This window comes from Stenella coeruleoalba (assembly GCF_951394435.1).
Source record: "Stenella coeruleoalba genome assembly, chromosome: 2".
Lineage (NCBI taxonomy): Eukaryota > Metazoa > Chordata > Mammalia > Artiodactyla > Delphinidae > Stenella > Stenella coeruleoalba.
In genome coordinates this window covers 171,360,133-171,377,011 of record NC_137147.1, presented here as the reverse complement: position 1 = coordinate 171,377,011, position 16,879 = coordinate 171,360,133, and the positions used below count along the sequence as shown (strand labels likewise).

At 43.9% G+C, this 16,879-nt stretch overlaps 1 protein-coding gene across 16 annotated transcripts in view; it reads right to left on the bottom strand.

The window, feature by feature from the left end:
* The window catches only part of KIAA1217, a 497,403-nt gene that overhangs the window by 47,804 nt on the left and 432,720 nt on the right, over window positions 1-16,879 (bottom strand). For 12 of the 16 annotated variants that reach the window (XM_079912079.1, XM_079912077.1, XM_079912072.1 and 9 more), the window contains 2 exons: window positions 4,395-4,499; window positions 3,869-3,918 (listed from right to left, as the gene is read on the bottom strand). In XM_079912079.1, coding sequence (XP_079768205.1) covers window positions 3,869-3,918; window positions 4,395-4,499 — 155 coding nt within the window. The remainder of the gene's footprint in view (window positions 1-3,868; window positions 3,919-4,394; window positions 4,500-16,879) is intronic. The other 4 variants (XM_079912075.1, XM_079912073.1, XM_079912070.1 and 1 more) reach the window with 1 other exon arrangement.

Sequence of the window (16,879 nt, the reverse complement as noted above, 5' to 3'; positions counted from 1 at the left end):
CTGGCCTGCTTCTTCTCTCACTGGACATGACTTCAGGGGAGGTCACTTCCACAATGCCACCCGCCAACGTCCTCCACACCTTTGCCTCCAGCACACGATTCTCTTTACAGCCCCGTCCCCATACCTTCATGCTGCTACAGGACTTTTCCACAAGCAGGTTGAATTTATTATTTCTACTTATTTCCCCCAAATCTCTTTTGAACTCATTTTAGCCAATGGCACTATTATTCACTCAAGTATTTAAACCAGAAACCTGGAAGTCATTCTCAGCATCCACTTCCTAGTTGTGTGACCTTGGGCAACTGACTTAACCTCTCTCTCTCTCCCTCAGTTTCCTCATCTGTAAAATGGTTGTAAGGGTGATTGTGCAGGATGATGGAATTAACACATAAACTGCTCCGCCTGGTGTCTGGCACAGAAGGACCCCACTGTGATTGGCTGTGATTATTTTTTTTTAATATTTTAAAAAATTTAGTTTATTTTTGGCTGTGTTGGGTCTTCGTTGCTGCACGTGGGCTTTCTCTAGTTGCGGTGAGTGGAGGCTACTCTTCGTTGCGGTGTACGGGCTTCTCACTGCAGTGGCTTCTCTTGTTGCGGGGCATGGTCTCTAGGCACGTGGGCCTCAGTAGTTGTGGCACGCAGGCTCAGTAGTTGTGGCTCGCGGGCTCTAGGGCACAGGCTCAGTAGTTGTGGTGCACGGGCTTAGCTGCTCTGCGGCATGTGGGATCTTCCTGGACCAGGGCTCGAACCCGGGGTCCCCTGCACTGGCAGGCGGATTCTTAGCCCTGTGCCACCAGGGAAGCCCTGGCTGTGATTATTTCTCTAAGCAGAGTGAGGGGGAGGAGCCCCACCTGGAGTGGCAGCAGGTGGCAGTGGTGACAGGCTGAGAGCTATAGGCAGGTGCCCCAAAATCTATGGATGGAGCTGATCTGGTGGGTGCGGACCCCGAGTGGTAAATGAGTTCTGCTTCAGACTAGTCACGGGACCTGGGACCCACTCTCCGAACCCACATGTGGGGTGGTCACATTCTAGTCTAGGGAGGAGAGTCAGGCAGTTTATCCTCAGAACCTCCCTTCCCTGCACCTCACCCTCTCCAGGCAACAGCCTCTTCTTCCTCCTACCAAGTCCGCTCTTAGGTAACTTACTTCAGTCAGGTATATCTTAATATAAATCTTATTAAGTACACATTTGATGGGAATTTAATGGGTTTGGGTTGGCCAGACTGGCTGTGAATCTTACTAGCTCCACAGTTAACATCTTCTTTACAGGGTTATGTGTTTAAATGATATAATACACTATAAAACACAGGCTATGACTGTGAAATGGGAAGTTCCTTCTGTTCTCTTATACCCACGGTCAACCAAATATTCCTAAAGTAACAGCAAGTCTGGGTTTCCCTTTTTCATGTACCCTTGGCCAAATGAGCTTCCTTGACTTACTACATAATTCCGTGTACTTGTCTACAGAACAGGGATAATACTCCTCGTCGCTAACTTCGTAGGATTCTGGAAGGACGTATTTTGCACGCCGTACAAGGCTGCTATGGCAACGAAAGCCCTGTGGACCACATGTAGCCGACAGATGAGAATGAGAAAGACCAACCTCAGCAGAGACGCAGGGCAGCAAACCCACGTGCGTGTTGCCAGCGGCATCGAAAATTGGCCCAGCCTTTCAGAAGAGAGCACTGGCATGTGCCACCAGGGCCACTGAGCTGTTTGTCCCTTTGGCTTTATTAACTCCACTCCGGGAAATGCATCCCAAAGAAATGACACCTGCTCCTTCCCCCATGCTTCAAAAAAGACATTTGCAAACTCTTTCAAAACGAAGAAACGAAGCAACCTACATTTCTTTAAAGGGACTGGGGCACCTTAACACAAAAGGATGAGGTATCGTGATGTCATGAGATAGCACGTCATGCTTGGTGGAGCGCGCTGATGTGTGTCATGTGTGTGTGGATGTGTGTTCAGTGTCGTCATCTGGAACATGGGAATCATGAGTGTACCTGTCCCACGAGGCTGCGTCAGGGGGTAACAAGTTCAGCTTAGAAAAGCACTTACAACAGTGCCCAGTACATAGGAAACTTCACTAAATGCTTCCTATTATTACTATTAATTATTATTTTACCAAAAGGGAAAAGGAATAAAGAAGAATACAAAACAGCACGTACATATCGATTAGAACAATGGTATTGGATATGAGTAATTTCTAGAATAGAATCCAGAGGAGTGAAATGTTTTAGTGTTTGGTAGCTGCCCCCTCCCAACCCCCCAACTTTATTAGTTATAACTGACATGTAACACTGTACAACTTTAAGGTGTACAATGTGTTGATTGGATACACTTACACATTGCCACATGATTATCATCTAACTCGCCCATCCTGTCACGTAATTACCATGGCTTTCTTGGGGTGAGAACATTTAAGACCTATTCTCCTGGCAACTTTCGAGTATATAGTTCAACACTGTTATCTACAATCACCATGCTGTACCTTAGAACTTATTCATCTTCTAACTGGAAATTGGTACTTTTTGACCAACATCTCCCATGACCCCCACCCCTGGCAACCACCCTTCTGCTGTTTCTACGAGTTCAGTAAGTGCCTTTTTTTCTGTAGGTTCATAATAGATCAGAAAATAGATGAATAAATATCTCCAAAGCAACCTGGCAGTTGCTATGAAGACAAGCTCAGCAATTTCCATGAAACGATTCTCTGGCTGCCACCAAGGTCACTGACTGATTTCTAAGTAAACCAACCAATCCCATGAGGACTTGGAATGCTGGAAGAGCAGCCCTGCTGGCTTTACGGCTGAAGGGCCTGAACTTGGCTGGAGCGGAACCAGGACCAATAGACGTCTCAACTGAAGTCCCCAGTTCTGTCCATTCTACCGTGTGGCACTACACTCTGTGGGGCTTCCTCCAAATCAGGGGTTTCACCCAACTTGCCACATGCTTTCTGAGTAATTCAGTAGCCAAGCATGTCCCTGGTGACGATTTCTATTTCTAACCCAAGGGAAGGGAAGACTTCATATTCTTGAGAGAGGCCCACCTTGAGTCTGCAGGATAAGATGGACATCAAATATACCTGGATACTAGTAAAGGGCACAGGGGCTATAACTGGGGCCTCTTTGAGGGGATGCTGGCATTTGAAAGCAGGCCCTGGTCCAAGCACGCCTCTTTCTCCTGCCCTGACCCATGGGGGCACCCTATCAGCTCGTGCCCCTTTCTCATCCGGTCACATCCTGCAGCTGGGCTGAGGCCCTTCCCCGCTGTAGAACCTTCCACTGCCTTCCCTCTGCACTTAGAATAGTGTCTAAATTCCTCACCACAACATCTGTACATGCTTTGCTCTCTACTTGAATGGCTCTTTCCTTCTGTCCTCATCCTTTCGGCCTCAGTTTGTTTTACTTCCTCAGGGAAGCGGCCTTGCTTGAGGCCAGCTCTGTTGGGTAAACATTTATCCTGCACTTTTCCTTAACACTCAGCACACATATAATGACCTGTCCCAGATCCACTTTCTGCATCGGATTAGGGAGCAGGGAGCCTTGTCCTAGTGATGTCCACCGCCCTGGTCCAGTATCAGGCATATAAGCATTTGTTGGATATATGGCCTCATAAATGAATAAATGAATGAGGAAGTGAATAAATGAATGAAGACTGAAGGGGGAGGACTAAAGACCGCCCCCTGCAAATTAATGACTCATCCGGAATTTCAGCATTAAGCAGGGAAGGGGTGGTGCAGGGAGTTACCCCAGAGCCTCTGACGTTGCATCAGATAGGTGACTTGGGGAGAGGTTAATACGTCTGGAAGCAAACCAGGCTCATCAAAGGCACCGTCCAGGCCTCCTGCAGGTCTGGAGGACACTCACCTGCACCATCTGTGTGGTTCTTACTGGCTGTGGTTTTCATCATTTTCTCGCTGAAGGAAAGAAAAAGAGAGTCAGCGATCCGGTTTCCCAAATGTGTTTCCCCACCCCCCTTCCATTCACTATTCTAAGCAATCAGCAGCAGCTAGTGAGGGTATTAAGCAATGAAGGTATTTCAGCGTCAGCACCACTACTGGCCGGGATGGAAAAGGCTTCCCAGGTGTGCAGCTGAGGCACGCTCATGGCCCTCAGATGACGGAGGATGTGGATACATGTGGATGGTGGCGGCAGGCACTGCACAGTGGTCCATGAAGCCACATGCACTGGGAAGCCCATTTACCCTTCTTGGGCCAAAGAATTACCAGAAATAGACAAGCAAACAAACCATGATTCATAGAGATGCGGGTATTTTCAGCCTTGAAATGATTACAAGAAAACGATTGGAATGAATGAATGATCTTAATCATTAAAGAGAAACAGATTGAATTACTTTGAATTGGTTTTTTTTTTTGTTTTTTTTTTTTTTTACCTAGATGCATCTTTGCTATTACTTGTAAGGGGCCCTTTAAAAAGCGCAGACTGAACAAGGCCAGTTAAACTGGCAATCTGTTTCTCCATGGCTTGCATCCTCTCTCTGTAAAACAAGAGAATTGTTTGTTAAAGCTTATGTTGACTTTCAGACTGGTTTGTCTAGGTGAATGATCATCTGAGGGTTATAAAAGTTCCACTTAGCAGGCCTCCAAAGTTCACCCCAACCTGGCTTGGGGAAGCTACTGAGCCTGCAAATTCCCACTGAGCTCAAGATTTGATGGACAGAGTTTAGTATTAACCCGATGACCTTACTGAAAAGACACTGGACAGACCAGCAGAGGCCTCATGGAAAATGGAAAAGCTTGGAAATAATTCTCTTTGTGCATCTTCGTGTGTTTGAGCCTTTCTGCCCTTCTTTTACTATTTGACCTCTGCACCAGGGGGACCCTAGGCCACTTCTGAGCTGTGTTCCTCCCCGCAGCTGGGAGGCTGCTGGCTGACTTTGGTGTAAACGATGGAGATGTTCGTTGTGTGTCTGGAGTAAAACTTGTTGTAAAGCCCAAGAGCAACACAAAGCGAATGTCTCTTACGAACACGGAAAAGTGTGCTTGACATCAGTGTCTTCCTTGAGGGTAGAGGCTCCTCAACTCAATGTCATAGGAACCTGGGGGCTTTTACAGGATCAAGCAGGAAAACAAATACCCCTAACAACTCGGTTATCTCAAGACCTAAATAAAAACTCTTCCCAATTTTGATATTATGCACAGACACTACACCTCTCTGTTCAGGGCTCTCCGGGGCTACACACAATTCACGTAGCGTTTGAAACTGGCTCCCATTTCTGTACGTCAGACAATGGCAGTGCCAAGGAACTATTCCCAGTATTCCCAACACATTATCAAATCACCACCACAGAGTGACCTCTGCTAAGCACGGCCATCACACACGCACTGGCATGTGAATTCAGTTATACCTACTTGGTAGTTCAAGACAATAAAAGAGAGAAGGGAGAAGAGTTAGAACAGTGTGGACACCTGGACTGCCATCAGCAGGTGTCTAGTCCCAGCCTGAGACAGAAAAGGGACCCCATTCTTCATGGGGGGTCTCAGTCCCATGGGCCTCTTGTAGTATGAGCAATGGTGATGATTCCTGGGCTACAAACAGCACTTTCAGACACTGTGGCTTTTAAGTACAAGCCCACTACTTTACCTGGTACCCAACAGAAAAAGTCATGGCGGTCTGTTCTTTCACTAGAACAAAATAACTGATATGCTGGACTTCACGAGAGATGCTGTATCTGTATCCTGAACTTCATGGCAATCAAGAGGACTTTCAAGGGTAATTTTGTTCATACACAACTTTTTGGTCTTGCGTTTTGCCTTTGGAATATAACTCTTAGTGCCGTAAAAAAACCCATTGAGAGTCATTTCACAATCGCAAGCTTCTGACTTCAGAATTCCATGCGTTTTCTTTAGTTTAAAATGGACGGTTGTGTCACAATACTGGGTTTCTTGGATGTAAGTCGTGCAGTCTGGAGAGTTAATGGTTGTCAAACCAATGGGGGGAAAAATTAAGCATTAATAGCATGATCTCTTTGTTCTAATAGTGTGGAAAGAAGAAATCTCAAACAGTGAGAAGAGATATGCATCCACCCGGAATGACTTTCCCAGTGTTTTCAGGCACAGCTGAGAACGCTAAACCTCTGAGCTGCAGAGCATTTTCAGTTATACGTGTATTCTTGGTGGCCTGTCTGCCATTAAGCAGTGCATTGCCAAAGAGGAAAATAAGTAAGAAATTCCACTCACGAAAGCAGGTTAGTAAATACCCATGGGAGATCCCAAGTTTATCAGACCCAAGTTGCATGGCAGCTCGGAAGCGATGGGGTGGTGGCTGGTCTCCGTGTGTCGGGGGTACAGACTCACACAAATGAGCTCTTGGGAAATGGACCACTGCTGGGAGGACCTGCTGAGTTCCAGGTAGAAGTTGTCCAGAACCCCCATTCTTCCCACAGTAAGGCTGGAAGCCAAACTCAAGACCCTAAGAGTGGCGGAGAGCTACCCCGAGATGTACGAGTTTAACGCTCTTACTCAATCCTAGGCAAATGCAAAGGATTTCATTTCTTTTAAAATGGCAGGACATTCTTAGGGTCTAGACAGCTTTGGTTAGGAAGAGGCTTAACGGGTTCTGTGAAGCTGTAGTGCAGGATACGAAGGTGCGGAGACTGACTACACTCAAGAGACAATCACATTAAGAGATGTAAACAGTAGGTAAGTCCACAGATGCAGAGAATAAGCAAGAGTCTGGTGGGAGAGAAACGGCAGACGGATTCCAGTGCTGGCCTAGGCACGGTCCTGATTAGGGCTAAATCAGTGTACTCTCTGGTCCCTCTCTGGTCACCAGCTTTCATTAACTGGTCTAACAAAGGAGGGCAGCAGCATTAAAAACTGAAACAAAGCACTAGAATCATTCCAGATTCAAGACGTTGACCGTCAACAGATTCATCACCACGGTGAGAACTGCCGAATGGTTCAGCACAGGTGGGTCCTCTCAGAGGGGTGTCCACAGGGCTTTGTACACGCCTTTGGCATCCGCCTTGGCTCAGCAGGTACTTGGCTTCTCTCCCATCTTCCCCTAGACAACGGTTTTAGGATGCAGAGAAAGAAAACCCCCAAACGGCGCCCCAGTCTCCTGACTACCCAGGGATGACGTTGACATAGGATGAGGGTCTGGATGCTGCAGAGCAACAGCCCTGCGTTTAGTCCAGATATCCACACGCTTGTTCTCCTTTTTGTATCTGTGAGGACAGGACAGGATGCTCCTTGGGTGGCCTCCTCCAGGCTCTGTCACCAGTGGGGTCACCAGGAAGGAGACATGATCTGTCAGAACCTTGAGAGTTCAGTACACTTGAGCTTGACGGTCAAGGGAGAGCGATTCTCTCCCCCTGCTCAGGAAACAGTGCATGCCCCAGGCGCTGTGCACACGGATTGCACATGCGTGTTCCACCGTCTTGGCCAAATCCACTTCACAGAAATACAATTCTTTTGACACATGGTAATGAGAAAACTTTCCCCCTCCTGTTTAATCATCAAAGTGTTTCTGGTTTCAGGATTCATTTGAGGGAGATTATCTGATTTATAAATTCATAAATAAGATTGCCTTTCCATTTCATGGTTGGTAATCTGGAAACAATTTTATGGTTTAACTAAATTTCAGCAACTGGAAACTTAGGCAGACTTCTCCCATGATGAAATGTTATGAAGTATGTTTTAATGGGAAAGGGGAAAAAAGAGAAATGCAGTGGAAGAAGAGAAATTAAAACAACCCTGTCATTTTATTGCAGTGGCAATTTTGTACGATAATCATCAGAAGACTAAAGATGCTTAAGTTAATTGTTGCCAGTATCGCTTGGTTTAAGGTATTCCAGGGCAGGTATAATTACTGTTGAAAAGATGGTTTAAAAGTGATTTCAGAAACCATTTTATATCATTCCATAAACCATATTTATGTGATTAGTACGTATGGTTAACTAGTCATTTAGTGTCATAAGTCGGGCTGGCTGAATGAATTTTCTCGGGGTCCAAGCATAATATTAATAAAAAATTCAAATCCAATCCAGAGAACGTGCTGATCCCGGTATTAAATTCCTGTTGCTACAACCAGCTTTCCTGCGAGCCCCACGTCTGCCTGTGAAGATGAAGCAAAACCCAGTCTGCTCGTGGTCTGCTCTCTGTCTGCAGAGTCCAGCGAAGGAAAAAAAAAAAAATCTGCATTTGGGGAGATATTTTTAGCCAGTTGAGTCCATTCATATGACTTTGATTTAAGTTTTCACTTTCAATGTTTTTTGACTGCGGACTTGTCTTTGGACTGACTGAGGCCTCCTTAAGCCTGAATTAAGTCTTTATCATTGTGTATCTAGGTAAATTAATGGCTATTAAAAAACAAGTAGTATGAGAATGGAATTCCCCTATAATAAACCCCTAAGGAAATGTTTTTAAATATCCCAAAGTGCGGGGAGCTGGCTGACACCAGCCAACCAAGCTGATGTGATAGGTCCCAAGTCCGCATTCACCTTTGTAACCAGTTACTAACTTTGGAACGCAGTGGTACAGGATAGTCAGCAACCACTATAGTAACCAGGGCTGGCTTTCTGAGAGTACTTGCTAGGTGGTCCATCATTCCCTTCTAGTTCTAATATTTTGTAATTATTTTTCTGGTTCCTGCTCATTCCCTGTCAACTCTCTCCCCTTCAGAAAGTGATAAATGGTCAATGAGTCATCAACAAACATTTCTGAGCACTTAATATGTGCTAGGTACCATGTGAGCTGCTGTGGACGTGGCAAGTATCATCATTCTTAAGCAATGCCTGCCTTTCACAAAGTCAATTTTTTTTTCTAGGAGCAATCTAAGTGACTTAAAACCCTTTCGTCTTGGCAGTGCCAAAGGCGTTTTTCCCAGAACTTGAATAGTGAACAGGTTGAAAGCTAGGCCATGCCCTTGTTTGTTCATGCCCCGATTCTCTGCTATGAGGGAAAAAAATCCAGAGTAATTGAAGACACTGTTTTTAGATGAATTCAACAGAGTACTGGAATTCAAATGATCTGAATTTGTGGTAAAGCTTTAAGGAGGACTCTGAGCCATGAGCTTTCTATTTCTGCCCAAAGGTGACCTATTGGTGAAAGAGCTGATAATTAAGGACATTCTTCTAAAAATGCCCAATAAATTTAACTTCTCATGGAAACACCTAGATTTATTGAGGAGATATTAACAGAGTTAGTGGTAATTGCAACGGGGCTACAATGACACGTACCTCTAAATATTTCATAGGCAACAGTACTGCCTGGGTACCACTGCATGCTCCCTGGGGATAACAACCACATCTCGCACCTTTTCTTGCATCCTCAGTCCTTAGAGGAGGACGGGGCACACAGAGGCTCATGAAGAAATATCATCTAAAACCCTGATCTTGAAGGCTGCTATCTCTCCCCTTGCCCTCTGCTCATGGAGAAAGGAGACCAGGGCTGTTCTATCTTCCCATTGCCACTTCAATCCGTCATCTGTCCAAACCCTCAACATCTCCCCTGTTTCTGGGTTCTGAATTACTCATCCTGAAGTTCCCTACCAGCATCCAGGAAATTCCCACACATCCCTGGATGACCTCAGCACAGGAAGTTGGCCTCCTGGCTGCCACACCCCAGGCCATGACCTTTGAGAGCTTCAACATTTGCACCAATAACCCTTTCAGAAATTTGGCACTAAGATCCCCAAGGTCTTCTTCAGACATTCTCTGACCTTAAATTCTTACTTGATACAGTTTTACGTTCTAGATCTGAAACTCCAAAATCCCCTTTAAGAACAGCAATCTTCGGTTGTCTTCTGTTCCCATTCACACAAACCAGCTCTTTGCCTGAAGGCTGGCCTTACCTCCTTCACTGCCAGCCATCAATACTGTGTGGGAATTCCTTTTAATTTTCCTGCTCCTTACCTGGGAGACCCCCTCACATACTCTCCACTGTCCTGACCTCTCTCTCAGCCTTGCTGTCCCTCTGCTGGTATGACTTTGCCCCTGAATGACTGAGGAGCAGAACAGATGAGAAGAAACTGACTGGCGTGGTGGCAGTGAGGTCGAGAGCAAGGGCTGGAGTCTGGGCATCTGGGATACAGCTCCGAGAGCATCCTCTGCTGTCCCGTGTGGAATGTGAGAGACAGCATCAATAAGACACCAAGGCTTTTGGCCCCAGTAATGGATGAAAGAAGTAGTCATACCCGAGATGGGAAGAGAGGAGTTCGTTTTTGGACATGCTGAGTTGGCCAACAGACACTCAAGGGGAGATACAAATCAGTGCTCATAAATCACTCACGTCTCTGAGTCTCAGTTTCCTCAACCATCAAACTAGGAGAACAACTGCCTTAGCTGTCCCACAGGGCTGTCCTCCCACAGTGACATGGGGAAGGAGGGCAAAGGAGAAAATACATGCACAAGCACATTATAACAGGCAAAACCTGATGGATACGTAAGGCTTCCTTTTATCCCTTCAAGTTCATTCATTCAGCAACGATTTTTCTGGCATCAACTATGCCAGACACAGTTCTAACTGCTGGGGCATTAGTGGTGAATAAAACAAAGGGCTTGGTGGAGTCAAGGTGGTGGAGTAGGAGGACACGGAGTTCACGTCTCCCCACAACTAGGGCACCTGCCAGATGCTGGTGGGGGACCTCGACACTCAAGGAGACAGGAGGATCCCCCGAGCGACTGGGTAGGAGGAAAAGTGGAGGCCGGATGGGACCGGTGCCCCTGAGGGGTGGCTGGGAAAGGGGAGGGGTTCCCACACCTGGAGGGACCCTTGGGGGCTCGGAGGATCAGGGGAGAGTGCAGCTAGCATTTCCCCTGCCCAATCAGGCCCCGGGAGGCCTGCTGGGTCCCAGGCTGGGTTCTCTGCCTTCTGGGGCCCTCTCCAGCCATGCTGGTCCTAGGGGCGTAGGGAGGGGGAGAAGAGGAGGAGGGGCAGACAGGGAGGGGCCCTCCAGGATCGGAGGATCAGGGGAAATGCGGCTAGTTTCCCCCACCCACCTGGGCCCTGCTGGGCTTCCAGGCCTGGTCCCCTGCCTTTCAGGGCCCCCTCCAGCTGCACGGGTCATGGGGCGGGTGGGGCGGACAGTGAGAAGAGGAGAGACGAACAGGGAAGGAGCCTCCGGAATCAGAGGCTGGGGGGAATGCACCTAGTGTTTCCCCCGCCCACTCGGGCCCAGAAAGCCTGCTGGGGTCCTGGGCCTGCTCCTCTGGCCTTCGAGGCCAGAGGCGTTCCTGGGCCCCTCCAGCCGTGCTGACCCTAAGCCCCCCACCCCAGGGCCTTTCCCAATCATGCGGGTTCTAAACCTAGACCCCGCCCCAGCCTAAACCCCGCCCCCACCAAAGCCCCGCCTCCCACAGCCAAGGCCTTTTCCAGCTGTTTGTTTTTTGTGTGTATGCTACTGTGGTTCTGTTTTACCTTCTGGCTGTTGTTTCATCTATATTTTTATTTTTTCTAACATAGCTGTTAGTTTTCTCATCTTATTTTATTTTTTACTCTTTGTTATTGTTCTGCTCCTTTTTTTTTTTTTTTGCCACCCCATGCAGCTTGCAGGATCTTGGTTCACAAGCCAGGGGTCGGGCCTGAGCTCCTGTGGTGGGAGCTCTGAGTCAGGACCACTGGACTAACAAAGAACCTCAGACCCCAGGGAATATTCATCAGAGTGAGATCTCCCATAGGTCCTCATCTCAGCACCAAGACCCGGCTCTACCCAACAGCCTACAAACTCCAGTGCGGGAAGCCTCAGGCCAAACAACCAGGAAGACAGAAACACAATCCCACCCATTAAAAAAAAAAAAATTGAGATGACAAAAAAATATGTTACAAATGAAGGAGCAAGGTGAAAACCTACAAGACCAAATAAATGAAGGGGAAATAGGCAACCTACCTGAAAAAGAATTCAAAGTAATGATAGTAAAGATGATCCAGAATCTTGGAAAAAGATAGAGGCACGGATCGAGAAAATACAAGAAATGTTTGACAAAGATCTAGAAGAATTAAAGAACAAACAGAGATGAACAATACAATAACTGAACTAAAAAATACACTAGAAGGAATCAATAACAGAATAACTGGGGTAGACGAACGAATAATGAGCTGGAAGACAGTAAGGTGGAAATAACTGCCAAGGAGCAGAATAAAGAAAAAAGAATTGAGGACAGTCTCAGAGACCTCTAGGGCAACATTAAACGTACCAACATTTGAATTATAGGGGTCCCAGAAGAAGAAGAGAAAAAGAAAGGGTCTGAGAAAATATTTGAAGAGATTATAGTCAAAAACTTCCTTAAGTGGGAAAGGGAATACCCAACCAAGTCCAGGGAGCATAGAGAGTCCCATACAGGATAAAACCAAGGAGAAATACGCCAAGACACATGTTAATCAAACTAACAAAAGTTAAATTCAAAGAAAAAATATTAAAAGCAGCAAGGGAAAAGCAACAAATAACATACATGGGACTCCCCATAAGGTTATCAGCTGATTTTTCAGCAGAAACTCTGCAGGCCAGAAGGGAGTGGCAGGATATACTTAAAGTGATGAAAGAGAAAAACCTACAACCAAGATTACTCTACCTGGCAAAGATCTCATTCAGATGGAGAAATCAAAAGCTTTACATACAAGCAAAAGTTCAGCAAAAAGAATTCAGCACCACCAAACCAGCTTTACAACAAATGCTAAAGGAACTTCCCTAGGCAGGAACACAAGAGAAGAAAAGGACCCACAAAAACAAACCCAAAACAATTAAGAAAATGGTAATAGGAACATACATATCGAAAACTACCTTGACTGTAAATGGATTAAATGCTCCAACCAAAAGACACAGACTGGCTGAATGGATATAAAAACAAGACCCATATGTATGCTGTCTACAAGAAGTCCACTTCAGACCTAGGGACACATACAGACTGAAAGTGAGGGGATGGAAAAAGATACTCCATGCAAATGGAAATCAAAAGAAAGCGGGAATAGCAATACTCATATCAGATAAAACAGACTTTAAAATAAAGAATGTTAACAAGAGACAAGGAAGGACACTACATAATGATCAAGGGATCAATCCAAGAAGAAGCTATAACAATTATAAATATATATGCACCCAATATAGGAGCACCTCAATACATAAGGCAAATGCTAACAGCTATAAAAGGGGAAACTGACAGTAACACAATAATAGTGGGGGACTTTAACACCCCACTTACACCAATGGACAGATCATCCAGACAGAAAATTAATAAGGAAACACAAGATTTAAATGACACAATAGACCAGATAGACTTAATTGATATTTATAGGACATTCCACCTGAAAGTGGCATAATACACTTTCCTCTCAAGTGCACACAGAACATTCTCCAGGATAGATCACATCTTGGGTCACAAAGCAAGCGTTGGAAAATTTAAGAAAACTGAAAACATATCAAGCATCTTTTCCAACCATAATGCTGTGAGATTAGAAATCAATTACAGGGAAAAAACTGTAAAAAACACGAATACATGGAGGCTAAACAGTGAACTACTAAATAACCAAGAGATCACTGAAGAAATCAAAGAGGAAATAAAAACATACATAGACACATATGACAATGAAAACACGATGACCCAAAACCTGTGGGATGCAAAAAAAACAGTTCTAAGAGGGAAGTTTATAGCAATTCAATCTCACCAAAGAAACAAGAAAAATCTCAAACAAACAATCTAACCTTACACCTAAAGCAACTATAGAAAAAAAGAACAAAGAAAACCCAAAGTCAGTAGAAGGAAAGAAATCATAAAGATCAGAGCAGAAATAAATGAAATAGAAATGAAGAAAACAATAGCAAAGATCAATGAAACTAAAAGTTGGTTCTTTGAGAAGAGAAACAAAATTGATTAACCTTTAGACAGACTCATCAAGAAAAAAAGGAAGAGGATGCAAATCAATAAAATTAGAAATGAAAATAGCAATCACAACTGACACTGCAGAAATACAAAGGATTATCAGAGACTACTACAAACAACTATATGTCAATAAAATGGACAACCTGGAAGAAATGGGAGAAATTCTTGGAAAGGTACAATTTTCCAAGACTGAACCAGGAAGAATTAGAAAATATAAACAGACCTATCACAAGTAATGAAATTGAAACTGAAATTAAAAATCTTTTTTAACAAACAAAAGTCTAGGACCAGATGGCTTCATAGGCAAATTCTAGCAAACATTTAGAGAAGAGCTAACACCTATCCTTCTCAAACTCTTCCAAAAAATTGCAGAGGGAGGAACACTCCCAAATTTGTTCAACGAGGCCACCATGACCCTGATACCAAACTAGACATTATAAGACACCAAAAAATTACAGATCAATGTCACTGATGAACATAGATGCAAAAATCCTCAACAAAATACTAGCAAACAGAATCCAACAACACATTAAAAGGATCATACACCACGATCAAGTGGAATTTATCCCAGGAATGCAAGGATTCTTCAATATACGCAAATCAATCAATGTGATACACCATTAAGGAATAAAAACCATATGATCATCTCAACAGATGGAGAAAAAGCTTTTGACAAAATTCAACACCAATTTATGATAAAAACTCTCCAGAAAATGGGCATAGAGGAAACCTACCTCAACATAAAGGCCATATATGACAAACCCACAGCAAACGTTATTCTCAATGGTGAAAAACTGAAAGTGTTTCCACTAAGATCAGGAACAAGACAAGGATGTCCCCTCTCGCCACTCTTATTCAACACAGTTTCGGAAGTCCTAACCATGACAATCAGAGAAGAAAAAGAAAAGGAATCCAAATTAGAAAAGAAGAAGCAAAACTCTCACTGTTCGCAGGTGACATGATACTATACATAGAAAATCCTAAAGATGCCACCAGAAAACTATTAGAGCTGATCAATGAATTTGGTAAGGTACAGGATACAAAATTAATGCACAGAAATCTCTGGCATTCCTATACACTAATGATGAAAAATCAGCAAGAGAAATTAAGGAAACAATCCCATTTACCACTGCAACAAAAAGAATAAAATACCAAGGAATAAACCTACCTAAGGAGGCAAAAGACCTGTACTCAGAAACTATAAAACACTGATGAAAGAAATCAAAGATGACACCAACAGAGGGAGAGATACACCATGTTCTTGGATTGGAAGAATCAATATTGTGAAAATGACTATACTACCCAAAGCAACCTACATGTTCAATGCAATCCCTATCAAATTACCAATAGCATTCTTCACATAATTAGAACAAAATATTTTACAATTTGTACGGAAACACAAAAGACCCTAAATAGACAAAACAATCTTAAGAAAAACAGAGCTGGGGGAATCAGGCTCCCCGACTTCAAACTATACTATAAAGCTACAGTAATCAAGACAATATGGTAATGGCACAAAAACAGAAATATAGAACAATGGAACAGGCTAGAAAGCCCAGAGATAAACCCACGTACATATGGTCACTTAATTTATGACAAAGGAGCCAAGAACATACAATGGAGAAAAGACAGCCTCTTCAGTAAGTGGTGCTGGGAAAACTGGGCAGCTATATGTGAAAGAATGAAAATTAGAACACTCCCTAACACCATACGCAAAAATACACTTAAAACGGATTAAAGACCTAACTGTAAGACCGAACAGTGTAAAACTCTTAGAGGAAAACAGGAAAAACACTTTTTGACATAAACCACAGCAAGATCTTTTTGACCCACCTCCTAGAGTAATGAAAATAAAACAAAAATAAATAAATAGAACCTAATTAAACTTAAAACCTTCTGCACTGCAAAGGAAACCATAAACAAGACGAAAAGACAACCCTCAGAATGGGAGAAAATATTTGCAAGCAAAGCAGCAAAGGATTAAACGCCAAAATATAAACAGCTCATGGAGCTCAATATCAAAAAAACAAACCACCCAATTAAAAAATGGGCAGAAAACCTAAATAGACGTTTCACCGAAGAAGACATACAGATGGCCAAGAGGAACATGAAAAGATGCTCAACATCACTAATTATTAGAGAAATGCAAATCAAAACTACAATGAGGTATCACCTCACACCGGTCAGAATGGCCATCATCAAAAAATCTACAAACAACTAATGCTGGAGAGGGTGTGGAGAAAAGGGAACACTCTTGCACTGCTGGTGGGAATGTAAAGTGATACAGCCACTACGGAGGACAATATGGGGGGTCCTTAAACTAAAAATTGAACTATCATACGACCCAGCAATCCCACTACTGAGCATATACCCTGAAAAAACCATAATTCAAAAGGACACATGCACCCCAATGTTCACTGCAGCACTATTTACAGTAGCCAGGTCATGGAAGCAACCTAAATGCTCACTGCCAGACAAATGGATAAAGAAGATGTGGTACATATATACAATGGAATATTACTCAGCCATAAAAAGGAACAAAATTGGGTCATTTGTAGAGATGTGGATGGACCTGGAGCCTGTCATATTGAGTGAAGCCAGAAAAACAAATATTGTATATTAACGCATTTATGTGCAATTTAGAAAAATGGTACAGAGGAACCTATTTGCAGGGCAGATATAGAGACACAGGCATACAGAAGGGACATGTGGACCCACGGGGGGAAGGGGAGGGTGGGACGAATTGGGAGATTAGCATTGACATATATACACTACCATGTGTAAAACAGCTAGCAAGTGGGAACATGCTATAAAGCACAGGAAGCTCAGCTTGGTGCACTGTGATGACCTAGATGGGTGGGAGGTGGGGGAGGTGGGAAGGAGGGGATATATATATACATAGAGCTGATTCACTTCATTGTACAGCAGAAACTAACACAACACTGTAAAGCAATTATACTCCAATAAAATAAATAAATAAAAATAAATAAATAAAACAAAGGGCTTACCCTGGTGGAATTTACATTCTAGGGGTTGAAAGT